This window comes from Caretta caretta, chromosome 14 (assembly GCF_965140235.1).
Source record: "Caretta caretta isolate rCarCar2 chromosome 14, rCarCar1.hap1, whole genome shotgun sequence".
Lineage (NCBI taxonomy): Eukaryota > Metazoa > Chordata > Testudines > Cheloniidae > Caretta > Caretta caretta.
The window spans coordinates 14,229,082-14,247,181 of record NC_134219.1 but is presented as its reverse complement, the minus strand read 5'-3'; the positions used below and the strand labels follow the sequence as shown (position 1 = coordinate 14,247,181).

Here is an 18,100-nt window from a genome sequence, read left to right as displayed (position 1 = left end):
AGTTGGAGAACCACTGCTCTAGATAGTACTTAGTCCTGCTGTGAGTGCTTGTGTTGTCTGTGGCCAGCGAAGTAGGGTGCTGGCCTACGACTGGTAGACACATGGCTTCCTTGCACTGAGGGCAAGTGGTAGCGAGGTGCCTCTGTCCTGGGTACCTCGGGAAGCGCCTCGCCGCTCACTCTGATGCTCTGATTTCATACCCAGTGGAGCTCAGACTAGGTTTGGACCACAAGCCCATGAAACCGAAAGCAAAGAACTTCGGCTGGATTGGAAGAGTCCCTCCAGGTCAGGGGGACAGAGAGCTAAGGTGAACCCAGACTCCAGAGGTCAGAGGTCAGGGCTAAGACCTGCCTAAGACTCTAAGTAAGATAGCCCTGCATTTAGCCATTCTGTTGATTTGAAATCCTTTCCCAGTAAGATTACTCTTTGCTCCTGGGGTTAAATGAACAATACTTTTGCTTTCAGAAGGCTGAGTGGGTCACTGTATTTATTGCCAGTCACAAGCTCCTGACGGGAAGATTTCCAGGTGCTGGGAAGCAGGGTCGATGCCTGGGGCCGGTAGCCCAGGAGAGCTGGTGCGAGTATGCCTGTAGAACCTGGGAATCAGACCGCCAGCTCACAGCACAGACGTAGCCTAAGAGTGGGAGAATCGTACGGTCCCACCCCAGTAAAAGCACAGGGCCTGGCATCTGGGGGGGTGCCCTCAAAGACCAGAGAAGGGTCAGAGGTGCAGCTAGCCCTGGAACCGTAACAGCGACCATCTGATTTGGACAGTGATCTAGACAGCGTAAAGCAAACCCTGCCCAACACCCCAGGCTCTAGCTTAGACGCTAGGAGGCTTAGTGTCTGCAAAAACACAGAGTCAAATGACAGCAGTACTTGGCCCAACACCCCCCTCTCCCATCAGTAGCGGCTGATAGGATCAAACACTCTGGGCTGGCACCCATGCTGGCTTGGGGCTGCAGCCCCATTTCCCAGCACACGCAGCTGCCCCCCTCTGGATCTGGGCATGATGGTAAATCCCTGACCTACCTACCCATCATACTTCCAGCGTTCCCTCACTGCAATACCCAGCCACCAACACCAGCAATTAAGATTTGCATAAAAAAATTATTATTGCAAGCTGCAGGGCTGCATTCTGGACTCTGCCCTTTCCCTCCTTTTAGCTCAGCTGCTCTTGTTTGTTTAAATATGGATTCATGGGCTTCTGCTGTTGGGAGACTTGTGCCCCTGCTTCCAAAATGCAGCCTCTTGCTCAGAGGCTGGTATCCTGAAGTTCCAAAACCAAATAAGCCTCAGGAGGAGTCTAACCCAAGGGACCTCTTGCTGCCAATGCAGCCAGCCTGGCACGCACGCAAGATTGCTGGAAAGAAGCCTCTCTCCCTGCCTCTGCTGCCCCAGCTGGCACAGAGCTCAGAAGGACAGCAGGGCACCGTGCTGTGGTTTCTTCATGGTAGTGTATAGAACGGGGGCCCCCAGTCGAACAGGGGGGTGGAAAAAGTGCCATGAGCAGCGCTCAGTTTGCCTCTTACCAAGGACAAATCACAGCAGAGTCTTGAGCAAGACCGGATCTCCTGCCCCAGCCTGTTGCCAGCTGGAGAGAGACGGCTCCACTCCGTGGGCACACGCACCCCCCCCCCCCCCCGCTTTGCTGGCAGGGGCAGCAAGTTACTTCCCACCGATAACACCGAACAAAGCAGGGAGGCCAGGTTATTCCTCCGGAGCCAGGACTCAGCCAAGAGCTGGGAGGTGTAGGGAAGAGGACTTTGCACAGGCCTGGCTGGTGCGGCCGAGTCCCGTGGGCGGTTTATAAATACAGTAAGTCATTAATATATTCATTACATTTCATCCTCTGAAAGGCAGGATCCTTCATTAACTCAGGCCTCACCACAAGCCTGCCCAGCACGGGGTTGGGGGCTAAACAGGGCCTTTGAAGGGGATGAATTTAAAGACAAGAGTTTTTCTGGGGGTGGGGGAGAAGATCTTTATGATCCGCTGAGAAATTCATTCCATCTCCTCCCCCCAGCCCCGGGCTATGGAACGTATCCCCCAGTGCCAAATTCACACCGGTCATTTCCCCGCCACAGCAGGGGCTGCATTTCTAACGGGCCTCCCTTTCAGCTTCAGAATGAAAGGCCCTGGGGCCTTTCTAAAGACAACACCCCCCAGGAAGGATACTAAACCCAGCCGTCTCCTCTGAATGCTGAGCCCACCCCACCCCCCCCCGTTGTTCTCCCGCAGCTCCGTGGCCAAGAAACCATTTCGACTGCTCTGATTTTTTTTAGCGCCTCTCTATCTGCCATACTCAGTGCAAATCTACTCTCATGAGAACGCAGCATCTCCGCTGCAGCCTCTGAAGACAAAATGTATATCCTGCCCCCATTTCCATGGGACTCCCCCACTTCCTGTGGGCACACTCAGCCGGGGATCCCCAGAGGTAGGCATGGAGGGATAGGTTAAGGCAAGATCCAGAGATCCTAGGTAGGGAGGGGACCCGCAAATCCAAGATACCCCATGGCAGGGCTATCATCGGACAGAGTGTACATTACCCATTTCTCAGCCCTGGACTGAGGCTCCAAAACCATTCAGCACTCTTTTAGCCAAAGGTTTTAAACTGTCCAGCTCTCTTGGTTTAAGTGTGGGGGAGCACCGTGGATCAGATATCAACTTAAAAACTCTTCTAGACTTAGGGTAAGATCTTCATAAGCTCCAAGGTCCCACTGAAAGTCAATGGGACTTAAACTCCAAAGCTACCTCAACATGGACAGGGTGAGATTATTTGTACTCAGAGTACAAAGCTAGACAGGCCTCGTGTTGAAGGAGGTGTCGATTGCCATTTGCAACAGGCGTGGAACGGTGTTTCTGTACTTTTTGTCCTGCGTTTGTTTAGTTCTTTGCACAGTGGGGCCCTGCACCATGACTGTGGCTCATGAACTCTGTTGCAATACAAGTAATAAATAGCAACACCTAGATATGAAGGTGTCCCTCACTATGGTATCTGTAACACCTCACCTGACCAGTGCCATCAGTCACAAACAAGCTTTTATTCTCCAGATCGCAGGACAATGGCCTGGAATGAGGCGGAACGAGAGAGAGTAATATGGAAAGCTACAAATGATGGGGTATCTTCTCTTACAGAACTTTTTCTCTGCCTATAGTCCCATGCTTCAACATTCCCAGCAAAAAGTTACCTGGGGCTTCTGTTTCCTGCTAACCACCATCCACACTGTAGTCATGCTCTCATCTTAGCCCTAGTGCCTTCATGGAGTGACCCCACCCACACAGCTTGTTAACCTGTGGAGCTTACTGCCATGAGTTAGTATGATTGAAAGGGGGGTTCGATTTGTTATATGGATAAAGAAGATATTCAGTTGACATGATTTTTTTTTTAAATTAACACTATAAACCCTCAAGCTGCAATGCACAAGCCACACACTCAATGACAGGGCTGGGGAGAGACTCCCCACTATGGGCAGCTCATTCCACCACCACCCATTATGAATTTTTAGCACCTTTCTCAGAGAGGAAGGATGGGCCAGTTCAAACACTAGCTTGGGACTTGGGAGACCCAGGGTTAGGTCCCTGCTCCACCCCAGACTTCCTGTGTAACCTTGGGCAACTCACTTAGGATCAGAGTCTCCCAACTCCCATAGTTATGAGCTAGGTGCCCAAACACCTTTAAAAATCTGCCTCTTAGGCTCTCTGTGCCTCTGTTCCCCATTTGTAAAGGGAAGATAATACTTCCTTACCTCACTGCACTGCAGGAACTCAGAAGCTACTGGAATGGGGGCCATATAAGGATCTAAAACTAGACTAGACATCCTCTGAAGCACTTGGCGCAGGCTGCTGTCAAAGATGGGATGCTGGACCAGTGGTCTGACCCGGTATGGCAATGCCTAGGTTCCTAAAATAATCCTCCTTTGAGGACAGTTCTAGGTTACATTTTTTTAGCTATTACAAAGACTAATTTCCTTTCCCCTTAATTCCTGGTACATGTTGACTTGCCATTAAAATGCTTGATAAAGAAGCTGTTGCCCATTTTACACAAGGAACTATTCACTGTCTAAAGGTCACCTTCAAACAGGGTCTTTGATCCACCTTGGTGACAATTAGGGTTGTTGTTTTTAAGATCACAAACAGTCTCAGCTCCCCCCAACCCTAAATTCCCTTTAATCACCAAAAGCAAAGCAAGCCTTAGCATACAAGTCCCTTTTCTTCATACCAGTCAACCAGCTAAACCAGATAACTTGTTGTATGGCAGGGAGTGTATTACAGTTGTTCCTGTGATAGAGCAATCTCGAAGTACAGGAGGTGCAAGGTGACCATTGGCAGATTCCATGAAACATGCACCTTTGTATTGTGTTGCATTTGACAAACAGAATGGCAACATGCTAGACGGGGCAGAGTTCAGTGTGACCGTTCATCCTGATTTGGGAAATTTCCTCACTTGAGTGCTATAGCTACCATCTACACGGCAGTGCAGCCTAGAGGCCTCATTGAGATTTCCCCCCTGGCCCCCGTTGTGCTAGGCACTGTAAGGGACAGTCCCTGCCCCCACAAGAGCTTAGAGTCCAACAAGGCCGATTTTCTCAACCTTTGCGTTGCACTAGTGCTCACTCAATTGTGTGCCTGGAGCCTACCGTACCAAAACGCATACTAGAGCCAAAGTCTCCTGGATTGACCACACCCATCTCTTCGCCCACATACTGTATCAGGAAATGCCTTGACAGAGAGAGAAAGAGGGTGAGGCAATGTCTTATTGAACCAACTTCTGCTGGCGAGAGAGCTCTTCCTTGGTGTAGCTCCAAAGCTTGTCTGTCTCACCAGTAGAAGTTGGTCCAGTAAAAGATGTTACTTCTCCTACTTGGTCTCTCGAATATCCTGGGACTGACAGCTACCACAACACTGCAGGGAAACACCTTTGACAGAAACCCACTATGCCCACAGCACCCCTTCAAGATCCCTTAAGGTGCAAGATGCTCTGGCTTCTTGCACTGCACACGAATCTCACTACAATGCCATGCTCTGAGCAGAACATACCATGACACAGAACAAACAAGGAGAACAAGTTCCCTCAGAAATACGGTATGCTTTTGAAACAGAGTTGGGTTCTTCCCTCCCATCTCAGATCTCTCCTCCACGGCTGAGGTTCGGGGTTTGACACTGGTTAAGCAATAAATCCCAGCAAAAAAGAAGGGGCAGCAAGCACCCCAGCATGACTCCAGCACTCATCCTCTGGGCCCATGCCCACACCCTCATGAGTTCTAGGGCACAGGCAAGAAGAGACTCAGCCCTTGGAACGACTTTTCCATTGCTAAGACTGAAATTCCCACTGACACGATGATGCAAAGGAAGAGCTGCTGAACCTTCCCCCACCCCCTCAGAAACCCACACAGACTCTTCCTTCCTATCAGCAAGAGACATCTGCATGCAAGGACATTTAAGTTCCCCTCCTCCTTTCTCCCTGCAGAACAGGGCATCCCTGTGAACCCAGCATCATGGAATCCAGGTGCCTGTCTAAACAGGATCTGTGACACACAATACACTCACTTTAGGTCCCCACTGTAACAGGCTAGCTTACCCTTGGAAAGCTGGATGCCTGGGGCCCAAGGAGAGACACCTGGGTGTGCATCAGGTGATTTCCCTATCAAGTGGGGCAGGAGACTGCTGTAAAGGGGGTCAGGGGGAAGCTCAGGAAGCTGCAGCAAAGACTGAGGAAAGGCTCCTGTGGGGAGGACCCAGGGACCAATAGAGTTGCCCCAGCTAGGAGTAACCTGCTAAAGCAGGAAGGTCCTGAGACACCAAGGGAGTTCGAGGCTGTGCCCAGCTTAAAGATGGAGGGAAGATTTTTGGATTTTAATTTAAACATGCAGGTAATCAACTAGACCCTACAGGAGGGCTGCTGTTATTGGTATTTATAAAAGCCTCGTTTGGAATTTATTGAGGAACCAAGAGGGGAAACTGAGGCAAAGGGCCACTTGCAGAGCTGCCCTGAGGCCCCCTGGGAGGAGGCCACTTAATTCCAGCACGCAAGTACCTCTCTCTGACAGGCACTGGATGCCTCTGCCCACTAGGGCTTGTGATCACATTTAAACCATTTCCCAACACTTAAGACCAGAGAATTTGCAGCCACATGGTAAGTATCAAACTCACGTTCTAAACCCAAGCTACAGTACCCAGCATGCTTTCTGCTATCATTTTGAAGAGCCCTTTCCTGCACTGAAACTGTGCTAGCTGAAGGTCTGCCGGAGAGCTGGCCCATCACAGTTCTTGGGTCTTTGCTTGACAGCAGTTTTGTAACCCGGGTGTAATTCATGAGGTTCGGCCTCCATTTCGGATAGGCCCTTATTAACAGTGGAGTGCAGATGGCTGCTTGAATTACCCACTTGGAGCCTGGCTCTGTACAACACAGAGATGCAAATGGCCTCTTTGCGATGCACAGTTGTACTGTGCAGATAACAACAGTCAGACTAACTTGAGATGCATTTTATGCTCCTCCACATCTGCTCTGTGACTCAGGAGAGAGTTTCTTAGCATTCTAGGCAGAGATTTTGGCTTCACGGTTTCCCCCTGCTTCTGCGTTTCAAAACCCAGCTGGGAAGTCAGCAGCGATTCAACTAGCCATCCCTCGCATTACACCCTCATGAGAAACTCATTATTCCATTACCTAGGGGAATCACACATGGTACAAAGAGAGCCGAAGTTTAACACCAGCTCGAGAGATGAAGGTCCCAGGAACCTGGATGGCTGCTTGAGTTGGCGGTGCTACTGAAAGCTTTGCTACTGTTAAAATCTGCACTCTGACCGCTGACAAGATGGGGCGGCTACAGTCTGCAACAGGTCAGGATGCAGCCTTAGCAGCTGCCGCCTAGCTCAGAAAGCAACATGTGGTTTTCAGACACCCACATGTTGCTTCAGCACTCGGCAGGAAGCGCAAACGTTAGGAGCAGAAAGTCGAGCACAGCCTCCTACTTACAGTTGCGCCTCAAGTCGTTATGCAAGTAGTTACTCCTAAGGGTGCAGCAGATGCCGGACCAGAGCGGATACATTCTCTCTTGACCCCATGCATAAACAGTATGGCCCAGTTTGGGCTCAGTCTAGTCATTCCACAAAGAGAACCCCCCCCCCTCACCCCATGACAGTTTTATTGTTCAGCTTTGCCGAGTCAGCTCCCCTTACAACATTATCATTATGCAAATAATCTTCTGTTCCCTTGAGAACCTCGGTGACAAAAGCAGAAGTGCTGATCCTGCTTAGTAACTGGCTGAAGTCTCAGCTCTGCAAGGCCAGGGACGCTGGGACCGTTTAAGAGCTTCCGCAGCCTGTCTTCTCTAGTGCTTGAAGAAGGAGTACCACCTGTGGCACCTTAGAGACTAACAAATTTTTGCTGATACAGACTAACACGGCTACCACTCTGAAATCTGTCTAGTGCTTGAGTTTCAAAGGTGCTGACGGCCTGCAGCTTTCCTTGGCTGGGAGTGGGGTGGGGAGGAGGAACAGGGATGGGGGAGGAGGGGAGATCAGGCCTCAAGCACCAGGAACAGGACTTGAGAGTTTCTAGTTTTACAGTTTATAGTCCACAGTGGTATTTTTATTGTGTTTATCATATTGATTATGAATCATCCCACTCCCCTTGAAAACCTTGATGGGGGAGACTTTTATCAAGTTGTTACAGCAGCCGGAAATGGAGGGTCAAGTTCAAGGCTGTCTGTGCTCATTTAAAGAGCCAGTTCACATAGTTTTTAAAGGTTTCAGAGGAACAGCCGTATTAGTCTGTATTCGCAAAAAGAAAAGGAGTACTTGTGGCACCTTAGAGACTAACCAATTTATTTGAGCATGAGCTTTCGTGAGCCACAGCTCACTTCATCAGATGTGTACCGTGGAAACTGCAGCAGACTTTATATACACACAGAGAATATGAAACAATACCTCCTCCCACCCCACTGTCCTGCTGGTAATAGCTTATCTAAAATGATCAACAGGTGGGCCATTTCCAGCACAAATCCAGGTTTTCTCACCCTCCACCCCCCCACACAAATTCACTCTCCTGCTGGTGCTAGCCCATCCAAAGTGACAACTCTTTACATAATCAAGTCGGGCTATTTCCTGCATAGATCCAGGTTTTCTCACTTCCCCCCCACCCCCAACACACACAAACTCACTCTCCTGCTGGTAATAGCTCATCTAAACTGACCACTCTCCAAGTTTAAATCCAAGTTAAACCAGAATATCTGGGGGGGGGGGGGGTAGGAAAAAACAAGAGGAAACAGGCTACCTTGCATAATGACTTAGCCACTCCCAGTCTCTATTTAAGCCTAAATTAATAGTATCCAATTTGCAAATGAATTCCAATTCAGCAGTTTCTCGCTGGAGTCTGGATTTGAAGTTTTTTTGTTTTAAGATAGCGACCTTCATGTCTGTGATTGCGTGACCAGAGAGATTGAAGTGTTCTCCGACTGGTTTATGAATGTTAGAATTCTTGACATCTGATTTATGTCCATTTATTCTTTTACGTAGAGACTGTCCAGTTTGACCAATGTACATGGCAGAGGGGCATTGCTGGCACATGATGGCATATATCACATTGGTGGATGTGCAGGTGAACGAGCCTCTGATAGTGTGGCTGATGTTATTATGCCCTGTGATGGTGTCCCCTGAATAGATATGTGGGCACAATTGGCAACGGGCTTTGTTTTTAAAGGTTCCAAAAGGGGACTGGTGACATTTCTGGCCCTGTTGCATGAACAAAGTGTGTGAACCTAAGTTTATAAGCAATGTTGCACCTATGTGCCAAGTTACATCCTGGAATAAGCTAACCCTTGTGGGCTATGATCACACCAGTGTGACAAGTGGGGTTTCTCCCCTCCCCAACATAAGGCATGGGGACAAGCAAAGAACATGCTCCGCTCTTCAGGGAGTCTTGCATATCATCTTGCTTAGAGTGTCCCAGTTTGGGCAATTCAGAGCAGAGGTTTGAGATAAAATTTTCTAAAGCACCTCAGTGACTTATTCCATTGACTTTCAGTGAGAATGAGGCTCCTAAGTCACTTTTGAAAATAAGACTTGCCTCCAAGTGATGGAGGAGCCTTTTTGAAAACGCTATGCTTGTTCTCTTAACCAGCCTGGACTCCCTTTTGAGTTCCCATAGGCTGCGAGGTCTGAACTCTGCCTCAGGTTCGATAGTCATCAGTTTATAAAATCAGATCTAGGAGCAAGGTCCTGATCACTTGTCTTTAGAAGGCTCGTAGCACTTCTTTCAGGACTAAAAATGTACGCCCAAGTCACTGGGGCCAACTCCAATTTGAGTCTCTCTTCCCCTGTAATTCTGATCTTATGTTCTTCACTTTCTGCCCTAAACTTTTCTTTAGCACCCGTGTATCATTCAGACTGTGGCTGCCTTTCAGTGGTCAGCAAAGAGGTCCATCAAGAGGGCTGGGTGAACCATTGATTTTTTTTTCAGTTCACTGCCAGTGCCAAGAAATAAAAGTTTGGTTCGGGTCAAACCAAATTTGGAAGATTCCAAAAAATTTCAGCAAGTCAAAAGAGTTCATCTACTATTTGCTGAACAAAATACATCCAGCTCTATCCACCACATCATCTAGCCCCTCACCTAGGCCTTTGTCCAGTCAACTGGGTGTGTCCTAAGCAATGTGGACTTCTACCATTTCTCTGTGGAATAATCCACTAGCTCTCCTCATTAATGATGTTTCCACCCTATATTCATCCTAAATGTTCCTTTTCTAAACTGAATCCCCTTACTCCTGAATATGCCCCCTTCAGATCACTCCCTCCCAGATGTTTACACCCTACCGCCTGGAGAGACTTTTACATTCAGATTCCATAGACCATCTGTTGTTGCTTGTCTTACAATATAAATAGAAGCTCCTTGAGGCAGGGACCATCTTTTTGTTCTGTGTTTGTAGAGCACCTAGCATAATAGGGTCCTGACCCAGCCCTGAGGAGCACCATAGAAATGTCTATTCATAAATATGCAACGCTTAATCATCAATACGCAAAGGTTTTTCAAAGTGCTTTCAGCTCCAGCTGGAGGGGAGGAACAACCATCAGAAATGTGCGGCAAGAGTCAAGGTAACAGAGCCCGCCCCTTGTTCCACTGCTACCTTGGGGCTCCCCAGACCTTGCACTGAACAGCCCTGGTCTGTCTTGGCTCCAAGTTAACCCAGGGAGGACCGTTTACTCCGTTCCAGTGAGTTGCGGCATTGCAGAGGAAGGGAGCCAGACAAAAGCACAAATGTGTTTGTGGAGGGGGCTCTCAGAGGCAGAGCCCCCCCCCCCCCCCGGATTATGCCAGCTGAATGCAGCAAGTTTTCCCCCATTTCCTAGAACAAAGCAAGCCAAATACCAATCAGTCAGTGCAGGACAGCTTGCCCTCCTGCCAGAACCTGCCTTGAGCTCATTAAGCAAATAAAGTCAAGTCCAGCCCAATAAAGCAAATAGGACTCTGACACATGCAAATCTGGTGAGCACCACCTGGAGACTCATTAACCCCTACAGGACCCAGAGAACTCCCCATCCCCTCCTGCCCAGAACACGAGCTGACAAGAGACTCTAATCAGCTGAGAAGTTGGACAGTTAGGGGATTCTTCTTGATCCGGCAGCTGAGCCTTGAATTGCTTCCCCTCCACAACCAAAGGGATACAAGCAATTCTCGAATCTCAGACAATGAGGGAGGCAAGTGCTACCCAGAAATTATAGGAAGAACTCCCTTTCTGTGTCCCACCCAACGCCACTTGTATCACATCATCTGGATGCCAGGGGACAGATTTCCAAGAGACCTCAGCTCGCATTTGGGACCTGACAGAAGGGCCGAGAATTTCAACAGTACTCAGCACCCAGCAGTTCTCACTGTTCTCAATTGTGGGCGGGGGGAGGGGGGGGGTGGCGCTGGCCTCTCTTGAAAGTCTGGTCCTAGACACAGTTTAATCTTTTCCACTGAAGCGGAGAGGGGAAGAGGAGGTCCTTGGCCTTTGAATGGAGGAGATCACTGTGGAGACTCCCCAGACACACCTGCAGCCAGTCAGTAATCAGCACTGAAAAAATGTTGCAAGACTAATACCTTACAGGTGAGATTTTAGCAGAGAGCCTCTGAGCCTCACTGCAGAGAGCTTCCTTCCACCAGCACTGAAAAAAACACTGCTGCCAGCCTCCAGGTCAGTGTTGACCCTTCACTTCCTCTCATGCAGCTCTTTGAGGAAAGAGCTCCTTAGGCACCCTGAAGGGGAATATCCACAAACAGATCTTCACTTTGCTGTCACGTGCGTAGGGTCCCAGAGGTATTAGTCCCAGCTCAGGTAGGGTTAGAAGTTCCTGCTACCTGTTCAGAAACACTGACCTTCCGCTGCACTGGATGGGCCGTGGAGTCTGTCCCATTTTGCAAGCATGTGTACTTCCCGTTTTTGGGAAGGAAGAGAAACTGCCCTAATGTTAACTCCCTGCTCTGGGCTTGCATCACAATGCCTGAGCCTCCTTTTTCAGCCACCCTGGTGACAGGAGCAGTCTCAGTTCCACAAGACACAGCTAGTGACTGGGCAGAGGAGGAGACCACCCTAGGAGCCCCATGCCCCGAGCTAGTGCCTGATAGCTCTCATCACACTGGCTGTGCATATGATCACTGATCAGGGATTCCACCTCCCCCACATAAATTCCCTGTGCCCTGCTAACATCCATCTGTCTTGTGCCATATAGATCAAGTATTTCATGGACCCCCCTCTTCTCTCAATGCAGCTGATTCCGTGGAGAGCAGAGCTTTCTGAACCACAGCTGGGTGTTAAGTAACTATCTCGTGGCTTGGCGTTGTCTTGACGCTTTCATAGGGTTTTCATCCACGGGCCTCAAAGAGCTATGAATAATTCAGCCATACCCAGGCCTTCACGGTATGCTGAGCCACGGGCAGGGAGATCACATGGAGCACAATTATTTGTCCCTTTCCCAAAGCAAACAGGACTCAGAGCTGCCTAAGGCCCTGGGCACCCTGCCACGATGTAAACATCTTGTCAGGACACTCAATTGATATGGTTAAAACATATTAAAGAACAGTGGTAGGGAATGCTAGATTTCTGCCCCCTACAGAAAAGAAAGGCAAACTACATCAGTTACTTCTTTCTTCATCTCCTAAGTGACATCAAGAGAAGATTCCTCTCATTTGAATGAGGTAAGATGAACAAAAACTTTTACCCCAGCCCAGTCTGAGGGGAAGTGATTCTCGCTCCCCTCAGAGGGACTGGCAAAAGCCACTTGAAGCCCTGTAAAAATCCCATTTGTGGAATATCCAGAAGAACAGAACCTTGCTATCAACAAGTCTGAGCAAGAGCTGTCTGCTCCAAAAGGCCTGAAATTTTCCAACAGTTTGTGCAAAGTGCATGTGACACAGTAGGGCAGATGGCCAAAGGGGAACGTGTTCTGCGTCCAGGCTAAAGTCCAATATGGGGAACAATTAGCAGAACTATCATTCCTCAGCAGTTAACAGTAAGAATGTAAGCTCAGCAAAGGCACCAAAGTCCATCCATTCCCTCCTATCACGGTCTCCAATGATCATCTCTTTAAGAATGCTCTGCTCCTCCTAATTACCGGATACAACAGCTGGTGTGAGAGGACATCCCTCCACAGAGTCCAAGTCTAAAGCTCCCAGAACCTTTCTCTAGGCCCCCACTGGTTGCCTTCTAGTATTAACAAAACCTCTGACAGGTGACTCCCTTGTAGACCATACTTTGAACCTCTAAATGCTCTAGAGCTGGAGCTCTCAAAATAGCGTTAGGGCCTGACCTTTACAGGTGCTGAAAGCCTTCAACTCTCAGAAGTTGAGTGGAGCTTCTTTGAGATCACATCTGAGCAATATGGTTATATAGCGATAGTTCAACCCTTCACTTTGATGAGCCGTTTTGTCCTATTTATATCCTCAATTGTGGGATAATTAAGCCCTCTCAACTCTCTTCTTCGGCCTGTGAAAGTGTCAATGGACCAGATGTCTCTCCTCACACCCTTGAACGCCAGGGAGCAATGCACCTACCGTGTCAACTATAGGATTTTATACAAGGTAAATTTATCCTGATCAGAAGGAGGGACACTGCTTCTTCCAAGATTTATTTCTTAGATGTTTATTTCTCCATCCCCAGGGAAGTTAACCCAGCTTTATTATTTAATGAGATCTATTGAAGAGGTCCACCACAGACTGGTGAAAACATACAGTCTAAGTGTAACCCACACACCTTCTGGGTGTGGTGTTCTGTCCCATCTAGTGGCACCGAGACCACTTAGAGAAAGAGAGAGAGAGAGAGATAAAATGAGTCTGCTCTACAGCCTTAGCTAACAGCCAGTTGGCTTTTAGCTCATGCTTTAGAGGCTCATGCACTACGCTCCAGAGGTTCCTGGGTGGATGCCGCCTGTCTGTTGACGTTACATTTGCAACAAGGTACATCTTTTCCATTACGTAAATATTCATTAGGTCATGAAGCTAGGGCATCCGTTAAAAGCTACTCCAAGTAGGTAAAAGGCAATTATTCTCAGTTCCAGAGTCTCTTCCCCTCCACATCTTCTCTCTACTGTGTTTCCATCTGTATTTCTACTAAGATATTGTAAAAGACAGACGGACATTTCTGAATTGATAAGTTTCCATATTTCAAGACTTGCAGTCAGCATGGATCAAAATTCCCCTCCCCTTTTATTTAGTTTTTATTGTTTCTATGACGGAAGCACCTAGAATCCTGGCTCCCATTGTTCTAAGCACTGCAAAAACAGAGACAGTCCCTGCCCCAAAGAGTTTACAGTCTAAGCATTTAGTTAGACGGAGAAGCATAAAGAAACAATGAGAAGATACTAGTCAGTATGAAAAACTGTGGTCACAGCACACCAGCAGCCTGACTATTGTTGAGGTTTTGGCGGAAGAGTTGTGTTTGGTTTTGTTTCTTTAAAAACGTGCATCACAGCAGAGAAGAACAACACAGTTCTATTAGTTTTCCACCACACTACCGCCTAACTAGCCACCAGCCTCTGGTTCTTTCTGATGAGTGCAGCAGGTAGGCACAAAGTCCAGAGATTTAAGAACTAGATCCTCAGCTACACACCTTCCCCAAAGTTAAAGGGCCCTAGACACTTACTCTGAGACCCATCTCATCCTGACAGAGCCCTCATCTCTTCCCTCCTCACCAACTAGGAGCTATACAATATGAATGAGAGGGAGAAGCATTCAATCTTATATTGATACATGCAAGAGTGGAACTTTAGTCCCATAAGCATTGAGAAGGCAATATCCCTCCCCCATGTGGTTCAACCACGACCCCACATCCATACCTTTAAGAGTAACTATACCACCCCCACTGTAACACTTGGGAGGAAAGTGGATTCTTTTGGGATATTTGAAATAATGTTACTTCTCAACTACAGCAACAGGGCAAGATGGAGACCTAGGGGTTACTAATGAGCAGAAGATGCTTAAATGAGACAAACAAGAGACACTTTTGTGAAAAGTAACCACAGCAGGTAAAACAAGTAACACATTTAAGAGTATTAATTGTAGGGAAAGTTCCTACATTTTTCTAGTTTGTTTACTTTGTGCATTTGTACACAAGGGGGTCCTGGTCCATGACTGGGGCTCATAGGTGCTTCAGAGTATTTCCACCAACAACTTTGAATAGTCAGTATTACTGTTTCCCTCATATAATCGGTTTCTTCTGTTTCTGTCACTCTTTCATATGGCTACAGGAGAGAGTATTCCTAAAACGTTTGGATGTAGGAAGGGATTTGAACCTAAAGAAACTAGAGGAAGTTATCTGGCCTGGATTCCTCTGCCTCCCTCACTTATCTCTCGTTTGCCCTTTATTTATACGTCTACCTCTACTTTCCAAACAGGAGGAGATGCATTTAACAAAAAATTGCAAAATGTGATGGTAAAAGAACTACACAAAGATAGCTTTATGGGCAGATGTAGTACTTGAGACAGTTAGTATATTTAACAGGCTAGATTTCAAGTTGATGGCACCTCTTTAAAAGGGGGTTAAAATTTGGGCTAAAATATAAGCTTGAGATTTAAAACAAAAACATCAAACAAACAACACAGAATTTAATTTCATGGCAACATGAATGTTGGTATCTCACCCCCACACCCCAAAGACATTTCCCTGCAGCATTTGCAACCCAACTATTGCTGCATTTTGTGAGCACAAGAGAACCAGAAAGTGACACTGACTAGCAAGGATAAGCTAAGAAGAAATTGACCAGTTTATCAAAGCTGAGAGAAATGCAACAGTCTAGAATGGATCCTGCATTAAAATCAAACTAGACAGAAATTGTAAAAGTCTTTCACTACCATTAAGACAGGTTAGGGAACTTTTAAACATAGAAAACATTTGCCCCTTTAAGGTACCAGTGCTCTTCCCATTACAGTACAAAATGGTACTTGGGTCTCCTTCCAGCATAGGACAGCAGAGACTGTGCCTGGCAGATATGGGGATAGAGAGATGCTAGAATCCAACATGGAAATTCCTGGAGTATGTACAGATGGCACCACCTGGCCACCCAAAGTTCCCCCTCTCCTCTCTGAGCGCCCCCCTCAAGTTCTTCCCCCCCCCCCCCAACAGAAATCTGTACTCAGCCAGACCCTCCTGCCAGGGCTCTCCTGCACCCAGCCGAAGCGAAGGGACAGCCTCACATTTCATCATCAAAGGTGAGGATGGAGTTATCCCCGGCTACAAGAACAGTCAGCAGAGAGCCTACAGGGAACCATGGGAGCCTGAGAGAGACGATCGTAAGAATGGCCCCTACTGGCTCAGACCAACAGTCCATCTAGCCCAGTATCTGGCCGCCTAAGAATGGCCGTGCCAGGGCATTGAGCCATCCTCTGCATGGAAACTCTATGGGGTATTGGAGGGGACCACCAGAGTCAGTCACACTCACCCAGACCTTGCCCGCCCCGCACCTTAACTGCCCCCCTTACTCCCAAACCTGTCCGAGTTCTTCCCCCTTCTGCCTAAGCCCTGGCCCCCGCGGTCTCCCCCACTCCCTTCTCCCCAGTACCTGCGGCTTACTCGCTGCTCTCTCCCCGCCCCCAGTTCGCCATTAGCCCCTCAAGGGCTCGCCCTCCCCACCCCGGGAATGACCTAGGTTTACCCGCTCCGCAGGCTGGCTCTCCTCCTCCCTGTCTGGCCTCTCCGCCTGCTCGCTCGGCGCCTCCTCCTGCGGCTCCTCGTTACTCTTCTCCTCCGGCTTCTCCTGCCCCGCGGCGGGCAGCCCGTGGATCATCTCCTCTTGGCACTGGACGCCCAGCTTCTGCAGTTGCTCGTCCGTCTCCGGGTCCACCACCAGCAGGCGCACGGCCCCCACGGCGGCTCGGATGCGGCTCACGACCTGCTGGTGACTCTCCTTCTCCACGTTCTCGCCGTTCACCTCCACCAGCCGGTCCCCGGCCCGCAGCCCCGACGTCTCGGCCGGGGAGTCCGGCTCCACCAGCCGGATGAACTGGCCCACCTTGCCCTTCTCCCCGTGCAGGTGGAAGCCGTAGCCGTTCGGCCCCTTCTCCAGGCGGCAGAGCCGGGGCAGCAGCTGCCGCTCGCTCCCCGCCCCGTCACTCATGTTGCCGGGGGGAGGGTGGAAAAAGAGATCGGCGGCTCCGAGAGGCAGCGATCCCGGGAGCTCGAGCCCGCTGCAGCCCCGCGAGGATCCGGGCAGATGGCTCCAGGGCCGGCTCTCCGCAGCAGGTGTCTCGCCCGCGGGGAGACCGCGCGCCAGGAGGGAGACCGCTGCTGCCGCTGCCCGGAACCTAACGAGCCAGGGGCGCCAAACCCCGCCCCACTCTCTGTCTGCGCGTTCCGGAGCCTGTCACCGTCCTTTATAGCAGGGGGCGGGCCCGGGAGGGCTGCGGGGCGACGCCAGGCCAATCGGAGTAAGGCGGGGGCGGAGCTGAGGGGAGATGACGCGGCCCATGAGGCCCAGGAGTTTAATCCAAGCCGCGAGAAGGCGGGATTATGCAAATAGCAGGAAATAGCCTCCCTCCACGTCTTGGCTGGCAGCTGAGCCTCGCGCCTGCAAGGAAAGTTCTCCGGAAGCAGAAGTGTCACAAAGTAGCAAGAGTGAAGATTCTGCAGAGCTGGGAACTTCCTTCCATCAGAGACAGGGAGTCTAAGAGGAGCAGGCGTGGGGGCAAGTTGAGTAACCCTGCCTGCAGCCAAGCATCAGGGGGTAGCTGCCTGGCTTAGTCCCTATCCACAAAAACAACAAGGAGGCCTGTGGCACCTTAAAGACTAACTGATTTATTTGGGCATCGGCTTTTCGTGGGTCAAAAAAACCCACTTCTTCAGGTGCAGACTTCCCTGCAGACTCACGATGAGCAGGAGCTTCCCAGGGAGGCAGAATTCCTGTAGCGGGAAGACGTGCTGCTAAGAAGAGAGGCTCGGCTGACTCATCCTCCTTGTTCAGTGAACGCCCCAAGCGGCTCACTGACAGCTCGCAAATGACTTTCTCTGACCAGCTTCTGCCAGCACCGGAATCTGTTCAGTACAAGTGGTTCTGGATCTGACTGTGGTGGTGACCCAGTTGCTTGGGAGTTATGGGCTTCACATACTTTTGGAACTGGGCGAATTACTTATTGCTAATAATGTTCATTGCAAGCGTAGCCCCCTTTTCAGTTTCAGAATGATCTTGAACAGCTCCTGGTTCCTACTAACCTTTTTATTACTCCGGTTCACAGAATCGTTTCAACTTTCAGTCCCAGGGGCTGTTCCTGAACTATCTGCTTTAATTCTGCCTTTGACTAATTACTATCTGGGGTATAGGATTTTTCAGTCACATGGCATTGTTTCTGCTCTCTGATTGGATAAGTGCGGTTTTTGAATAGGAGAACAACGAGTAACAAACAACAGGCATCAGGCATGAATTCCTGGAGAAATCATCAGCCATGCTTAAATTACTGACATTTGCAGGATTTGTGAACATTTTGACTCACCCAGGAAGCAGTCCTGATGTGTCCCACTACTGACCCCCAACACACCTCCTTGTCCAGCTAAGGGACACACACAGCTCGTGCATTGCATCCCAAACCTATGCTATAACAGTCTTGCTATTCCTGTTCTCTCAGTGGTGTTCTCATTTT

At 49.2% G+C, this 18,100-nt stretch overlaps 1 protein-coding gene across 1 annotated transcript in view; it reads right to left on the bottom strand.

Annotated features, from left to right (window-relative positions):
- NHERF1 (NHERF family PDZ scaffold protein 1) overlaps positions 1-16,812 on the bottom strand; it is a 33,932-nt gene extending 17,120 nt beyond the window's left edge. Inside the window, exon 1 of the mRNA XM_048817904.2 lies at positions 16,123-16,812. Within this exon, the coding sequence (XP_048673861.1) occupies positions 16,123-16,584 (462 nt within the window). The 5' untranslated portion in view covers positions 16,585-16,812. The remainder of the gene's footprint in view (positions 1-16,122) is intronic.
- Between the last annotated feature and the right edge of the window lie 1,288 nt (positions 16,813-18,100).